The 18295-nt window shown below is 36.0% G+C and overlaps 1 protein-coding gene across 1 annotated transcript in view; it reads right to left on the minus strand.

Annotated features, from left to right (window-relative positions):
* pitpnab (phosphatidylinositol transfer protein, alpha b) overlaps positions 1–16991 on the minus strand; it is a 36749-nt gene extending 19758 nt beyond the window's left edge. The window contains exons 1-2 of the mRNA XM_021479347.3: positions 16845–16991; positions 7259–7289 (exon numbers count right to left, since the gene is read on the minus strand). Coding sequence (XP_021335022.1) covers positions 7259–7289; positions 16845–16861 — 48 coding nt within the window. The 5' untranslated portion in view covers positions 16862–16991. The remainder of the gene's footprint in view (positions 1–7258; positions 7290–16844) is intronic.
* Positions 16992–18295: the final 1304 nt, after the last annotated feature.

Raw genomic sequence — 18295 nt, forward strand, 5'->3', positions numbered from 1 at the left:
AGACTTTTACCGTTTACTACAGTATGATAAAGGGCTGTGCATTAACACGATATTTAATCAAGGACGATCAAAATTACTACATGATCCACTTTTGAGGAAAAATCGTTGTATCGCCATATATTCTTAAACATACATGGTAAAAGTATAAATTTTTATGGGGACATTAGTTTGGTTGTATTGTACCTTTTTTTTTAATAATTTGCAGCATAGTCTTAAAAAGCCAACTTGTAAAAGAATCGGGATAAAAATTGTGAATCATGATTTCCCCAGAAATAATCGTGTTATTTTTTCCATATCGCCCACCCATAGTTTGATATACTTCTAATTGAAAACCTGTAGTGAATACTAACTTTGTTTATTGAACTGTTGTATAGATTCAATATCAAATTCAAAGACATGCTGTTGGTCTGAAACCACAGCACTTTTTCTGTAGTGTGGTTTTCCTTGAGTACTGTATATAACACTGCTTCATTTAAACGGCATTGTTTAAAAGACTGTGGTGAAACTTTGCATACTTTACAAAATCTACATAGCCATACAACCAAGAACAAAGTAAAACCTTTATAAATTATGAATCAACCTTCATAAATAAAGATGCTTCCCTTCAACAATGATTTTCCAGGAAAGGTGCTCTCAAGCAGCCAATCATATTTTATCTGATGTTATTGAGAGCATTTCAACAATAAATAGCATTACTCTGACCAAAAAATACACTAATCAGTGGAAATTGTGAGAAATAAGATGTTTAACTCAACTCAGTATAAATCTAAACTGTTTAACATACATGTAAGTGTGATCACAGTGAATGCAATGCAATCTAAAAGCTGTTTTTTAAACATTTTTTTAAACTCCCGCTGGGTGCGAAGAGGAGACTCTGACCTAACAGGAAGGACTTGTATTAAAATGTCTCTTCCTAGACATATTTTATGTGACAGAACTGATTATACTATTATCTAAGTGGATCCTGGCTGACAGTACTTTCTGGCAAAATATGCTGAGGTATGTAAAAATGAGTATAGATGAAAAAGAGTGGCTTCAAGGTTAAAGCAAACCATTCATTTCCATAATCCAGCCCAGAAAGAGGGTTTGTCCCCCAGGGCAGGTCCTGTCTGCCCATTTATAGCTGAACATACAAGAAAATTACTGAGAAATGATTAATAGAGACATAAACAGCAAGAGTTGGGTAGTCTACAAGCAGCTGCAGCCCTTTATATTAAGTGATAACATTATTAATCATGTAATGGCTCTTAAAGGTACAGTACAGTATGTTGGATGTGCCGATCTTGATTTTTCAGAATCAATTTAGATTGATCAACTGTACTACTAACATGCAAAGGGGTTGATTTCAATACCAATGGGATATATGCCGAGCTAATGTGTTTCCCATACTGATGCACTGCCGGTGACCTGTTACTGTGAATTTTTTTCCATTTTATAAAATTCCTTTTACAGCATCGATGTTGTAATGTAATTCAAATACAATCAGTTAAACAGACTTTTTCATTCATTTAGTTGCTCAAGCATAAAACGAGACAAAAAGCCGTTTGCTTGCACGCGCCCTTCAGAATCGGCAGGTTATAGCGCAAGAGCTCCCTTGAATATACTGGGGTAAAATAAATGCTCATATTATAAAGACATGGCGGGGAAATGTAATTTATTGCAGGGCTTCTTGTATAATCTGAGACCCACTTTATATCGGATATCACTCAGCCAGTGGAGAAAGCTGATTTTTAGGGCCTGCTCACACTATGCCATCTGTACCGTGCACAGGCCCGTTTCCCGGATCGTTTGAGAAGTGTGAGTGCGCTGAATCGGGCTCAATCGTTCATCAAATTGCTCAATTTTAAAGACATTTTCAGGAAAATAAAGATTAAATTTTTTTTTTTCATAAAGTTTGCTTGACCGATTTTGACATCAAGTTCAACATTTTTGTATGTAATGACTCAAGTAATAAAATGAGGACTATTAGTTTTATATGGAATGACTATTCAGCATTCACAAGTTTAGTTCATTTTGACTGACATGACAGAAGCAGATGATAATGTTATAAATAGCAGAGAGTTGTATGAAAGCAATTGATGCTTGTCCAAAAGCATTCACAATTTGTTGAAAAGAATGAGAAACTGCTACTAGGATGTGCACAAATGGCTAATTTTTTTGAGAAATGCATTAACTGTTGTGCAAATGTAAATAGTGTAGTGAGAAATGCACCAAAGCGACTGAGAAAAACTGTATAACATTATCATTTGCTTATGTCATGTCAGTCAAAATTAACTAAACTTCCATTAACATTCCATAAACATTCCATATAAAACTAATAGTCTTCATTTCATTATTTGAGTCATTACATACAAAAATGTTGAACTAGTTGTCAAAATCTGTCTAACAAATTTTATTAAAAAAGATTTTAATCTTTATTTTTCTGAAAATTACTTCTAAATTAAACAATTTCATGAATGATTTACTGACTTGTGTATGTTGTAGATTCAGTTCGAATATGTTCTGCAATATAGTTTACAGTTGTGCCCAGCTTTACCCAAAGGAAGTTTATGCTTGTTGTATATAAGGGTGTATTTATTCTTTTGCACATTGCTGTGAATAAATTAGAATTGCAACGCAACGAGCAAATGCAGTAAAACTGTGAAACCTACATATTCAGTGTCTTGTACTCAGATACCTCACTAAATGCAGTGATGTCTAACTTTACTGTAGTTTTCAATTGGCTGTGCAAATAGTATAAAGTGCTGTCTTGAGCATTTTCAGCAATTGCATTTTTTGCATTGAAAAAAGTGTCCAGAGTAAACTGTCATAATGAAAACATGACAGAGCCATTTGACTATCTTGTTCATAAACAATGGTGTCAGGACTTTTCATCTTGATGACACTGACACTTTGATTGACATAAATACTTGCTTTTGAGCAATGAACTATACGTTTTAAGCATTTGACGCGCTTTTGCAGGTAATCAGCTAGGTTTTGCAGTTTGTACTAATTGTTTTGAGAAACGCATTAACTGTTATGCAGAAATGCACTAGTGTTGTGAGAAACGCACCAAAGTGACTGAGAAAAACTGTAAATTAGAACTGCAACGAGCAAATGCAGTGTATATAAGGGTGTATTTATTCTTTTGCACAATGCTGTGAATAAATTAGAATTGCAACGCAACGAGCAAATGCAGTAAAACTGTGAAACATACATATTCAGTGTCTTGTACTCAGACACCTCACTAAATGCAGTGATGTCTAACTTTGCTGTAGTTTTCAAATGGCTGTGCAAATAGTATAAAGTGCTGTCTTGAGCATTTTCAGGGAGTGTCACCAAAATCTGACTTTTATGCATTGAAAAAATGTCCAGAGTAAACTGTCATAATGAAAACATGACAAAGCCATTTGACTTTCTTGTTTATTTACAATGGTGTCAGGACTTTCATTTTGATGATACTGACACTTTGATTGACATGAATACTTGCTTTTGAGGAATAAACTATCTATTTTGAGCATGTGACACGCTTTTGCAGGTTATCAGCTAGGTTTTGCAGGATGTTTTCCATAGGATGGAGGAAGAAGAAACAGGTCCAATTGAACTGTAACAGTTACTGACAAAGTCCCGGTCAAAGTCCCATACATAATAGTTTTTGTTGCTCCTTACTTTAATTTCATTAACTTAGGCCGCATTTACTTTGCACTGTTTAAGTGACTCAGTTCTGATTTTTTTTCTCCCATGTGGCACAGATCGATCAGATTCAGGCAGGCCCGGATTGGCTAATCGGGAGGACCGGGAGAATTCCCGGTGGGCCGGTCCGTTTTTTGGCCGCAAGGGCCAGTGTCCCTAGCTCCAGAATCTGTTGCTCTCAGCAGTCACACTTTTTAAATTAATGTATTTATTTACTTGACCACAGTCTTCTTATTCAATATTTTACCGCAGCTCTGCTCTTTTTATCTATTTTCTCGCAGCCTCGTGATGAAGATGCAGCCTGCAATTAAATGAATTCATAATTGTTGTGGTCGAGTGGTTAGCACGTTAGGTTTGATGCCAGCGACCCGGGATTGATCCTCGTCTGAGTCATTTTTTTTTTCATTTTTATTGTTAAGACATATAATACTGTTAAGGTTGTTGAACATTTGAAGTTTTAAAGCAGCTGTTTTCTCAAAAAAAAAAGACGTGATAGTGTCATTAGAAACTGAATGGGAAATGACCTTATTTCAATATAGTCAGTCGTGAACTGAGGTGGGCCGTATGAGGCTTGAAACTCCAGGGCTGAAAAGGAGTCCCACTCCGGCCCTGGATTCAGGCCTTGTTCATATGTGGAAATTTATCCGATATAAATCGGATCTGTGTTCTCGTGTCTGCAGTGTAAGCAGGTAGATCGGATTTTCACCTGTCAATGCGAGTCACGCATCATTAAAAACCGTAGCGAATGATGTCAAGTCTAACACTTTCATTTCAGAACCGACTTCAGCAGAGTACCAAACCTTAAATCTCAAACACAAGGGCTTAAACAGCTTTTATATTGTCATATAGCACAGGTATTGAAGCATGTTAACGAGAGCAAGAGAGTGCAATGTCCGTCACGCAAGCAATATAAACTAATATAAAACTAGTGCATACATCACGTGCATAAATCACACCATGGACATTACATTAAGATGCCCAAACGTTTAAAAAAGCCTATTTATTGAAAGAAAATGTACAAATGAGAACATTTCTGTCATAAACTATAGTAAAACAGCTTGTCAAAAGCTGCAAACAGATTACATACAGGAATAGAGAAAAGAGCACTCTTTAATTATCAGCTGTCAGCGCCTGCTTTTTTTTCCCCTGGTCATTGCGTCTTTGCCGTGTACTGTGTAAATGCAGATGATCGGATACGAGTCACTTTTAAAAGATGATGTAAGCAAATCATCAAAAAAAAAAAAAATCGCAAAAAGTCACAAAATCGGATTTGAGCATCAAGATCTGCAGTGTAAATGCAGCCTTAGTGCTGTGATACACACTGCATCGAAGGTCATTTTCAAAACCCATAATAGGGGCTCTTTAATGCTTTGAACTCTGTTCAAGACTTCCTAATATATCCATACCAATGACATTTTAGGAAAATACAGTGAGGTTTGTGTGCAGGTCTGGAACAGACATTGGCTAAAATACAACAACAACAAAAAGGCTGCTTGCAGATTACGCAAGTTATATTGTATAAAACGCTGAATCATTCAGAGACAACTAGCGAATATGTCATCTGATTATTCAGAACCAGTGGTACTCAAACTTTTCAAAATCCTTAATGACCCCTCATGGCCTTAAACAGACAAGATTTGTGTTTGAAAACAGCTGTTGTTATATATTTTTTTAAAATGCAAGGGAACCGTGTAAAGATTAAAATAATAATATGCCACATTTTATGAGAAATATGCTTATTTTTTCCTTTAATATTCGCTATAAAGCAGTGATGCCCAAACTAGGGCCCGCAGGCCAAAGTTAACCCATGGTAACCTTTGATTTAGCCCGCCATCCCTCTGACAAGCGAGGATGAATGATGGGGGTGTTTCTAGATTGTCAATTTAAATTTAACGAAACCCTCTGTTTGTTTCATTGTTGAAAGCTAACAGAAATTAAATGTTTCAAATAAATGCGTAAATTTATTCATTCATTCATTATTTTTTTAGTTTAGTCCCTTTATTCATCAGGGGTCACCACGGCGGAATGAACCGCCAACTTATCCAGCATATGTTTTACACAGCGGATGCCCTTCCAGCTGCAACCCTTCACACGGAAACACCTCTACATTCTCATTCACACACACTACGGACAATTTAGCCTACACAATTCACCTGTACTGCATGTCTTTGGACTTGTAGGGGAAACCGGAGCACCCGGAGGAAACCCACGTGAACACGAGAGAACATGCAAACTCCACATAGAAATGCCAACTGACCCAGCCGAGGCTCGAACCAGCAACCTTTTTACTGTGAGGCGAGAGCGCTATCCACCCTGCCACCGCGTCGCCTGGCGTAAATTATTTTTTTATTGATTTTGTTTAAATGTATCTACTGTTACCCAACAATGCTGAGACTTTGGTGAGCAAATCAAGTCAATGCCAGATTCTGCTTGATTAGTGTACTCAGCATTGAACTTCAGTGTGTAATAAATGTGACTGTTTATGTTTTTGGAAATAAGTTAGAATTTAAAATGTTATACTGCATTAGTTAATACGATTTAAAGTAATACCTTCTAATTATTTTGAAAAATTAGGAAATAAATTAGGAAATTACCCATGGCAATTTTAATGTAATATAGTTTGGTATATTTACCTTATAAAAACGTTTGGGCACCCCTAATATAAAGGCTAAAGCTCAGATTATGATCTAATAAAAGAAGCAACATTATGAATTAAAATGCAGATTTATATTTTAAACAAAACAAAACATATGTTGTTTTTTCTGTCATAAATTATTTGAAGCTTGCATTGTGCTTTATCCAGTGAGGTGTACACAGACACAATGATAGTACTATTTTTTGAAGCTTTGCATTTTCAGCTTCTAAAATACTGTCTTAGAAGGTGTGTAAATCTCCCCAAAAATGCTAAATATACCTATATAAGTGCCATTTGGCTATTGCCCACATTTTCCGCCTCAAGCATAAAGGTGAAAGCCTGAATTGCATTTCTTTTTTCGCAGATTACAATTGTTCATGAGACTAGACGACGACAAGAAAAGCTGAGAGAGACAGAAGCAGAAGGATGTGGTATCAGGTAACTCATTAGATATGCACGACCAGATCACTGAGCACAATGACACGCTAGAGGATCATGGGAAATGAGGAGACTGGGAGACACAGGGAAAGCTCACTCTGAATGGGGCAAATGAAAGTATGAGAGACAGAGAGGAAACAAACATGCGGGAATTGCTGACTAGGCCAAAAGCACAGCTATTAATATTGGCGCATTAGCGATTCTGCATGAGCTGAACGAGATGAAAACAGCATGGGAGAGAAAAGATTCATCCTCTCCCTGAGATAAGTGACTCATAAGTGACTGAATGACATAGCGGTATGCCGATTTGTGGCTTAGTGCACATGGAGAGCCTCACGAAACTACATCGTGACTCCTCTGCTGTCAGAACGAGCTAAGACTGAGTCATCCGAACTCAACACATGCAAATCAGACAATGACACCGCACACATACATAGCAAAACAATGCTTGGTATCAGTGTCACTAACAGCGTTTTCTACACAAACACAAGCATGCACACAATTTGCACTTACCTCCTCCACAGAAATCGGTAGGATCACTCGACTGCAAGAGAACAAGAAAAACAAATTAGGCTTAAAATCTAGCAACAAGCATTACCATCATGTGGTTAAATCTCTAAAAACATATATTAAAATGTTGTTCAAGTCACAGTTTTGACAGTTTCTCGAAATATAAGCACAACAGAAAACATATATTAATGTAACAGCCCAATATATCTATTTCTGAGGCTGTATATGTTTGTTTAAAATACAGAACTATGAAATTATACATTTTATATAAACATTTACGTACTTAAAATGCTGTTTCATAACTAGTTTTTATGAGGTGGATCATTAGCCCAATGCTTAACCCCCAACCTGGAAGACCAGGACACACACACACACACATACACTACAGACAATTTAGCTTGCCCAATTCACCTATAGCACATGTCTTTGGACTTGTGGGGGAAACCGGAGCACCCGGAGGACACCAACCCGAACACGGGGGAACATGCAAACTCCACACAGAAATGCCATCTGGCCCAGTCGCTTTTCGAACCAGCGACCTTCTTGCTGTGAGGTGACGGTGCTAACCGCTGCGCCATTGCACTTATATATAAATAATATTCTATTTAAATGTATTTTTAAATACTTTTGTTTAAAAAAACCTTCTTATATGCTGATTTAGTGTTAATAAAAGTTCTTATTGTTATTGTTAACAGCTGGTGGCTTAATAATTTATTGGATTAAATGTTTCTATTAGGATTTATTTTTAGGGATTCATTGATAAACAGCAAAATTGAAGAAACTATTTATTAAAAACATTAATCTCACTATTACATTGTTATATATGTGTTTGCAGTCATATTTGGTCAATTTAATGCATTGTTCCTTAATAAAAGTATGAATTCGTCTAAGAAATTAGTCCCAAACTTTGAATGGTGCATACAATATAAAGTTCAATCATAAAAATATAAATAATTGTGATCTGAAAAATCATCTAATATGCTGATTTTTTGATAATGAAATAGTTCTTATTGTTGTTGAGTTATTGTTAACAGCTAGGTGGCTTAATAATTGTTTGGATTAGGTGTATCTAATAGGATTTATTTTTGAGGGATTCATTGATAAACAGAAAAATGGAAGGAGCAGTATTTATTTAAAACGTTAATCTTATTATTACGCCAGCCAGTCTCTAATTGTGAATTTAATTAATTTTATTTTTTATCAACCTTTTTTATCTATTTTTAATCACACTTCATAAAAACAGTCTGCAAAAACACTTTGACTGACATTATCCCTTTATACATGTCATCAGAGGGAAAAGCCCTGCCCCTTAATGACAATTTCTCCCTCAATGGTACAAACAGCCCTGATTGGGATGCAGCCACCCACCATTAGTGTTTTCACCTGCTGAAGATAATGTCAGCGACTAAGATGATTATAACTGTGGAGTTTTAGGATGTACAAATGAACACTGTAGTCTTTTCTCTGAAAACAGAGGAGAGAGCATAATCTCATTTGAATGTAAAGCTACAGTCACCAAAATGGCACAATTTGGATCAAAGCCTAAAAGGGGCAGTTTCAAAGATTATAAAATGTATTTGTGTCATATTTTGAGGGGCATTCCACTCTGGGGACATCAGAGACTTATTGTACATCTTGTAAAAGGAGGCAAAAAGGTTCCCTTTAAATACTTTTCTACATTTTGTCTGTGACAGTTGATTTCTGACCATTTATTTAAGCGCAAATTAATTACTAACCACATTAATTTAGCATTAATTTTAAACACATTTCACTATTGTCAAATATAATCTCCATTTTTATACTTTTTCGTTGACATAATTCCACCATCTTCTACATCTCATCTCATATTCCTGATAAACCCAAACTTTAAACATTTCACAACAGCGATAGAGAAACTTAAACCCAATCTCCACACCAGGACCTGCTTGGCTTTGTCTCATCAACAAAGGTTATATTTAGCGGCCTAGAGTATCATAATACAGAATGAATCTGTTCATATTAGCAAACCTATAAAAGCTATTCCTTGTCAAGAGCATCTCCAATATCTGTGTACGGTTTCTGGATGGCAGTTGGCAGCAAACCAAACTCTGTGCATATATAATCAATACTCAGCAGTAAGACAACACCAATACTGCGCTCCATTCCAGCACTGCTCTCTCATTATCTGCCCTATGACATGAATGCACACATTTTAGCACAGACTGCATGTCACTTATTAGGGTTCTCTGACAGGTACCATGCACTTGTCAAGAGATCATGGACCTGATTGACCTTTAAATGGATAATTAACCTAAATGATAATTTGCTGTAATTTACTCACCCTCTAGCCATCTGAGAGCTATTTTTCATTCAGAAGAATATTAAAGATAATTTTTTGCTTCTTTTAAAATGTGGTCCTTGGTGGTTCATTGAATGCTACATCTTTCAGAACTTTAAAAGACAAAAAAAATGCTTATATGCATAAAACAAAATCAAAATGCATGTATTTTAACAATACATAAAGCTCATCTGAAATGAAACAATCACACTGTGCATTATTTACAACATTATTACTTTAAATCCACAGCCCACCAAATAGTCCTGAGCATATTTATGACATTCTTGACACACAAACAAGCAATTTATGTAGGAATGCACCAAAATGTAATATTTGGAAAATGCAGATAACTGTTAAAGCTTTGTTAAAAAGCCAATAACTTATATATAGGCTGATGGAAGCCAATAACCGATATATAGGCTGATAAATATAAATCTTGATTTTTTTCTAAACCTTATTGTAATAAAAGGCAAACAAATGTAGGGAACAGCTTTTTTCTTTTCTTTTTTTTCTTATTTTTTATTTTTTTTATTTTTTTGCAAATTGCAGATCTAATATCACCTTTTTCACAGGTAAAATCTCTTGCACTGCCTACATCTTGCCTTTGGCTAAAGCATTTATAAAATCTGCTGTACAAAATGATGTGTGCTGTTTGTTCAAGCTACTTGTTTAAAGTGAGTTAAAACAACCCATTTCTTAAGTTTTTTTGCTGCAGATTGGAATGTTATCACTTGATTGAATGGGAGTTATAAGTGGTTATCAGCTGATATATATATGAGCCAGTAGGGGCCTTCTGTGCCTACGAGTAGGCTCAGAAGGCTGTTATTATCCACCAGTTCCATTAACCATCCATAGATCACATATCACTGCAGCCAAAAGTTAACTAGAATTATTTATTTATCAAATTTCGCATTAATTGTATTTTATTAACGTTTACCCCTACCCCAACCCTAAAACCAACATTCACACTAATGTAAAAACTGATCTGGACCTGGAGTCTTCTCTTTTAGTGTAGCTCATTAACCATGTGGATGGATGATAACTGGCTTCTGAGCCTACTAGTAGCCGCAGAAGGCCCCTACTGGCCCATATTTATCAGCTGATAACCACTGATAATGCCCATTCAGTCGAGCGATAACATTCAAAGCAAGTGTTTCTAGGGGGGGAAATGAATTGTTTTTGTTAAATCCACTTAAAACTGTAAAAACTAATAAGTTAACTTGATTGCTTCATGTTTTCCCTATACAACCCCCCAACATGTTTACAGTATACCAAGGATCAGGGTTTCTGCCAAAATGTTCTTCTTTAATGTTCTATTAACAAAAAAAAGATATCTAAGTGAGTAAATTAAAAGCAAATATAAGTTTTTGGGTGAACTACTGCTGGTCAGTGACGTAAAGTAGGGATCTAACGGTATCAGAATTTCGTGGTACGGTAATACCTCGGTATGAATGGCACGGTATGGTATTTATTGAGTAATTTACAGGAAAACAGAACTAATGAAAAGAGTCGAAAAAAGTGCCAAAAGTACTTATTTACCTTAGCACTGAACATATCAATGACACACAAATTAGCCATCTATCTGTAAGTTTTGAAACAGGAACTTCAATTTTTCAATTTTAATAACAACAAACTATAAAACCATGTAGAAAAAATAAAGTTTCAATTTAGTATTGAAAACTCATCACATTAAACATTTAATCACTCACTCACTTGGATAGAGATGTTTTTTTTTTTATCATATAAATAAAATCTGGCAAAAGCTGGGATCTCTGGGCATTTTTAATGTCCCCTGCAACAGAAAAACCCCCTCTCATTTGGGACTGAGGTTTCTGGGACAGAGAGATATGCTTTAGCCAAGGTTGACCGCAGTGGGTAACACTGTGCATTGTCTTTCCACCACTTGAGACGACAAGCCATGAGTGAGATAGAGGTCTCTTTACGATACAAGTCAATGTCTACATCAATCTAACAAGTGTGCTGTGTTCTGCAGTCCCCATGACTGTTTTTAGTCGTATTCCCTGACTTATATTTCACCACAGTCTGGCAGTGCCTGCATACCGTTTTTTTCTTTATCTGTCACCTTTTCTCCTTTTTCGTATCTTTTTAGAAAGAAACCGAATTACTTCCACACATCGGATTTAAAACCCTCTTTAGGTTCACACACTCCATTTCCGCATTACTGGATCTGTATTGACAACAGACCGCAAAGGATAATGGCCACGCCTAGGCTGATGGGAATTGTAGTTCCCGCTACCTCCCGTTCGCTTCATTCGCCTAAGCAAACTTTTCTCAGAAATATAGTTTTATTGAGTCATGCGCCTACAGTAATATTGAAAAAAGTTACTATTGCGGTATGACGGTATTTACAATATTGTTACATCCCTAACGTAAAGAGGTGATGAGAAATCATACTCAAGTAAAAGTACCATTACTTGCCTAAGAATGTAGTGCAAGTAGAGTAAAAGTATCTGCTGTAAATATTACTCATATGAGTAAAAAGTAGACAAAAGTACTCATTAATAGTGAGTATTTTGTTTTAAAAAGCTGATGCGTTTACATTTAATCTATGGATATGTGTAAACGTAACATTCTGTAGTGCATTTAGTTATTGCCCAGCAGGCACACACCTTCAATAATGACATCAAATGAATGATTTTCATTTCCAAACAGAATGCAACGTCCCCACGACAATGAGGTACAGGCCTGTGCAGAGACCGTCTGACTAGCGGGGCGGGGGGGGGGGGGGGGGTTGGATGAGGGTAGGAGTTGGGTTGGAGGGTGCTGCAGATCTGCAGAGTGATACTCGTACTGATCAGCTGTGTTGTCGCGCACGTACTTGTCGCGCGCCTACTGAAGGGCGGGACCGAAGGTGTGCCGCGTCGCGGGGGCACTTTTGATCATTTTGGAAGGGCACTTTCTATCCAAGACTAAAAAGGGCATGTCCACTGCACAGGTTGAGCCCTATGTGTGCACGTGCCTGATGAGGTACAACATCAATCTGACGTAATGTTGACGTCTTGTACCTGCTGGGTGTTTAAGACCATTTCGGTCATCATACAGTAAACATCATTCATCTTCTCATCAGTGACAAGCATCTAAACAGTCTCTGGGTCAATGCGTGTGACGATTTTGAACATGCCTTCAAACAGATTGCTGCAATCATAAAGCACACATGTCTTGCGGTATTTAATTATGATGCGATTTACCTTCTATGTGCGATTTGATTGGACAGGAATGACAGGACTGATTTTTCTAATCCCCATAGAAAAGAAAAATTAAAGTAGTGACTGCAGATTAAAGGAAAGTAGTGGAGTAAAAGTACTGATACTGCACTAAAAATATACTCAAGAGAAAGTAAAAGTACACATTTTTAAAACTACTTAGTAAATTACAATTTCTGAGAAAAACTACTCAATTACAGTAGTTTGAGTATTTGTATTTAGTTACTTTACACTACTGCTGCTAATATATGACCAGACATTCATGGGTAATACGATCAATGAGTATGAACAAGTCAAAAACTGCCTGTTACGAACATTATTTTGCAGTATAAAAGTCTTTGAGGAAATTTGTGCGCTCACCGTTGTGAAGTGTCACCATTTATCAAGCGCTGTGGTGGCGCAGGTGTGTTTTACTGTTTGCTGTTAGCTTCTGATAATAGCAGGAGTCACCTTGCCCTCCTGAGCTCTGCCTGTGTCCTGAACAGAGACTATCGGTCACCGTGTGGATTCGGTGTCTCATGTACTCTGCCTCCATGACACCCTGGCTACTTTCTGCATTATAAATGCCTTTGCCTGCATGGCTGCATTTGGCTCTATACTACCAGCTTTACTTATTGTTTCAGTCACAAGACAAACAAGTTTACAAATAGATCCTGAAATTTGATATTCAGAGGATAGGTCAGTTTATCTAGTTTAATAAATGTTCAATAAACACATGTAAAATGGCATTTTACGAATTAGGATATTGTGTTGTTTTTCTTGTGTTATAGTGTAAAATTATAAATGTCTTTACTGTCATTTTTGATCTGTTAAAATGTTTTCACTGAAAATATTTAATATCCTTTTTTCAATTACTGTTGTTATTCAGTTATAATCAATCAATCTACAAAAGTTTGTATTCAGAAAAGCATTCAATTCATGAAAATTTAATTTCAGCTAATAAATAATTATGACAAAATAACAAAAATTCACCATGATGAATATGGATAATCTTGGATATTGTTATTGATTTCTACTTGCCAAAAGTGCTGATAGTTAAAGAAAGCACCAATAAACTGCAAACCTGCCATGGGGGTTCTAAAATTTGATGTCTAATAAAGTATGTAGGAAATGCAGCAGACACTAGGGCTGGACGCTGAAGGGATCTTGATAAAATCAAGTCAAGTCAATAAAATATGTATGTATGTATGTATGTATGTATGTAAGATAGACAGACAGACAGACAGGTAGATAGATAGATAGATAGATAGATAGATAGATAGATAGATAGATAGATAGATAGATAGATAGATAGATAGATAGATAGATAGATAGATAGATAGATAGATAGATAGATAGATAGATAGATAGATAGATAGATAGATAGATAGATAGATAGTATGCAGAACATGTCACTTAACTTCATTTTACTCTAAACATTTGATTTACATTTATTTCCATTTTCATGCTCAGTTTACAATGAATTGTGTAATTAAGCATACATTTATACAAAATATTAAGCTAAAAATTAGATACATCCTTTGTTAGTTTGTTAACAAAACAATGCCATTTTTGGGAACCTGAAAAGACCAATTTTTAAAAACAGGTTTCAAATTACAAGTTTTGAAAAGTATACCATTGTTTCTGTGTACTAAGTGTGATGTAATAGAGTCAACAGGCATGCACAAGTACTATATGTGTACAGTCGTACACTATAAAAAATGCTGGGTAACACACACCTTCTTCATGTATTCCCAACACAAACCAATTAAGTTAACTCAATCGTTTTTTTACAAATTTAAGGGGATTGAACATAAAACAATAAGGTTGTCCTCAAAAAAAAAATCCAAAAAAGAATTGTGTTGTTTCAATTAATTTCAAATGAGCACCTCTAACAAGCAGCAAAAGTAATTTTTTGATTGTATTGTTAGAGGTGTTATTGTTGTTTACCTCAAAAAGTGTGGTTATAATGGCCACTTGAGCTTGCAAGCTAATGCAGCTGAAATAGTGCTTGAAATGTCACTAAAATGCAGTATTTAAACCTACTGATTAAATGCAACACAAACTGCAAAAAGGTCCCCTTTTGGAGAAAAAAGAACTTCTCTTTTCACCAGGCTGGCTATGGGCCCGTGCCAGTATATTTACATTTTGTAGTGAATATCTCTTTAAATAGTTATGTAGTGACATATTTAAAAACAACAACAACAAATCATCACTGACTCTGTCAGTGTAATTATGTATTTATCTTATGTAAATAATAAACACATAGGTTAAATATATTTTTCAAGTAATCTAACTTTAAACAAAAAATATGAAGCTGAATATCAAATATGAGAGTAATCAACATAAAATACATCTGATCAAAGAGGATACTGAAACCACACTCTATCAAAGGTCTAATTATTCACCTGAGGGTATTTTTAGTGCTGAATGTTAGCCTATTTTTAGTGCATGAGTGAAAGCACAAAGTACCATGGACAGCAAACCAGCAAACCCTGAGGGACCTGAGGTGTACAAGCAGAGCCAAGAGAACATGCTCCTCAGTCTAAGTGAACGTGCTATTAGCATATGCCTTTGAAGTAGGTTACTTTCAAAAATAACACAATTATGGATATTCAGTGTTGCAATGAGGATTTTATTTGAATGAACGGAAATCTCGTTCTCTGCGGAGCCCTCTCTCATGGCAAAATCTCCATGACGTGGCTCAACGTGACGTCAAAGAGATGCCGGCGACGAAGAGCGCATGGCATGATAATAAAACGCGTTAACGGCGCGTGGAAAAGCTTCAGCTCGCGGCTGAGTCATTGAGAAGACGCGTGAGCGCGCATTCCTGCACCTTCACAAAAGCGGATTTAAACAGAAAAAGGTATTTCTGAAGGACAAATGCTAGAAGAAAGTGTCTGGAACTGATTTTGAAACAGTTAATTCGTTATATTTTAGCAGATGTCCCAAATGATAATCTCAGGTTAGGGTTAACGTGTATTGTTACCACAGAAGTTATTCTGAGTGCTCTACATGGCAACCGCTGTTCAATCGCTGTTGAACATGCTAAGCTAAATAAGCAAACGAAATAGTATCTTTGTTTTTTTCATTTTATTTCACACGTTTCACCCCTTGTGGTTGATATTTTATCTAAAAATGTCTTGACGATATTTTGACACTGGGGGCGCCAAAGCGTCATTTTGAGTTGCACGAGACTAAACGTCAAAGGGATTAGGCTAACAAAAAACAACTGACATAAATAATGTTAAAGTCCCTCAACCATCAAAATACTACCAAAATCCAATGTAAAACAAATACACAGACCGGCCTCTGTGATTTAGTTTTCATCGGGGACTTTAGGAAAAGCAGCTTCTCATATTAGGCAATACTGTTTGGAGATGAATAGAAAGCCTCATATGGTTTCACTGACCTTTCCGACGGTGCCTTCTGTGTTTGTGGGCAGAGATAGGTTATTAATATTTCAAAGGTGAATGACGGGGGAGGTTTCGAGTAGTAGGCTACCTATATTGTCAAGTTATAGATAATCGAATTGTTCAATAAATCATTCGCGCATCCTTGGGGGGTTAAGCGAAAATGTGAATGTCGCATTGTCACATTGTGATGAATGAACGGGATGTTTCTTAAAGTATTAGTATAAATACACCGGCGCCATTTAATATCGGAACGCGGTGTGCTCAATTCGCTCCGTTTCACCTTCACGAGCGTATCAATAACACAATGAAGATGCCATTAAAGTCTATAGATAGCCAAACGTCCACTTAAAAGCGTTCATTTAATTACAGGTAGTGATATCCAAATGAAAACGTTCAAAATGCATCAGCCAAAACGGCACAGGCGTGTATTTATACAAATATAAAGTGTTTTGCATAGGCCTAGGTAAAATGATATACATCAAAGCCAGTTATGTATAAAATGCCCGGAAAACAGTTACAACCAAAGGCTTTGAATGTGAACTGTCAGAAAGTCAAGTTCACAATGTCGCCATGGCCTCCGGTACCTGCTCTGCATGGACAGGCAGAGGATGCTCCCATCACTATCACATCATAAAAAATGACGTTACACTTACAATTCTTTAATGAGCATTTTCTCCGGTGCTTTATGCCTCCCAAAGACAACGTCGGTTTTTGCACCTGGATGAATTAAATGTGTGTCGAGTCCTGCGTTAGTCCCGGTGTCTCGGTCTCCCTCACCTCACCCGCTTCTATGTCATTCTAGGGACCGTTTTTCTATTTCCCTCAGATTCACTTCCTGATCAGGGCCGATGGGGGCGTTAACGACAACTGCTGATGCCGTGACATAGGAGTTATGACGTCATGGAGGGGGGTGATCGTGGTCAGCTTTATATAAAAATGGATAAAAATGGGGACAGCCTCGGTGGATGGTGCGTGGTGGTCGCTTATGTGATGTAACAGCTGGTGGTCGCACAGCTCTCCATACATCAGTAAAACTACAACCTGTCACAAATTATGTAACGATAAACTGGTGCAGTCTATTTATAGCACATCTGGAGACAGATCCCACCATCCGATTATTTTCGTGTAGTTACAGTTTGATCTGCCCCATCACTAAAGCGTTTCTCCAACTCACACTGCACAGATAAATGGAGGGTTTCCTGTTCAAATTGTGTAATTGTTTATTTCCAAAGCAGATAAGAGGCAGCTCGTTGCTTTATTTTAGATTTTAGCAAACATTTTAAGGGTAAGAAAAAAAGAAACACCAAATATTTCATGCAGTAAATATATTATTTAATTGATAAAAATTATTTCATAAGAATTAAGCAAGACTTGGGATAATTTATTTTATTTTTCAAAATAATGAGTAATTGCTCATTGTTTGGTTATACCAAAGACAAAAATAAAAAAAATATCACTTATATTCTAATATTGTCAGATTTTATTTATTTTATTATATTTATTTATCTGATTTATTTATAAATACATATAAGCATCTGTCTTTCTGTCTGTGTCTGTCTGTCTGTCCTTCCGAACATCTGTCCATCCATCCATCCCTCTATTTATCTATATAAGAAAGGTCAAAATTATTAGCCCCTTTAAGCTATATATTTTTCGATAGTCTACAGAACTAACCATCATTATACAATGACTTGTCTAACCCTAACCTGCCTAGTTAACCTAATTAACACACTTAAGCCTTTAAATGTCACTTTAAGCTGTACAGAAGTTTCTTGAAAAATATTTAGTCAAATATTATTTACTGTTATCATGGCAAAGATAAAATAAATCAGTTATTAAAACTATTATGTTTAGAAATGTGTTGAAAAAATCTTCTCCCGGTTAAAAAGAAACTGGAGAAAAAATTAACAGGGGGGCTAATAATTCTGACTTCAACTGTATAAAATGTTTTATATAATGTTTTATTATAAATCCAAAACCACTAGTCTAAAATAGTTTTTTTCATTAAAACACACATTTATAGATTGTATAAGAATACAAATTCTGAGTATTAAATAAAATCACTGCATTCCAAAATAACTGTAAATAAATAAATGACAAAATG

The sequence above is a fragment of the Danio rerio genome, chromosome 10, assembly GCF_049306965.1.
Source record: "Danio rerio strain Tuebingen ecotype United States chromosome 10, GRCz12tu, whole genome shotgun sequence".
Classification (NCBI taxonomy): domain Eukaryota; kingdom Metazoa; phylum Chordata; class Actinopteri; order Cypriniformes; family Danionidae; genus Danio; species Danio rerio.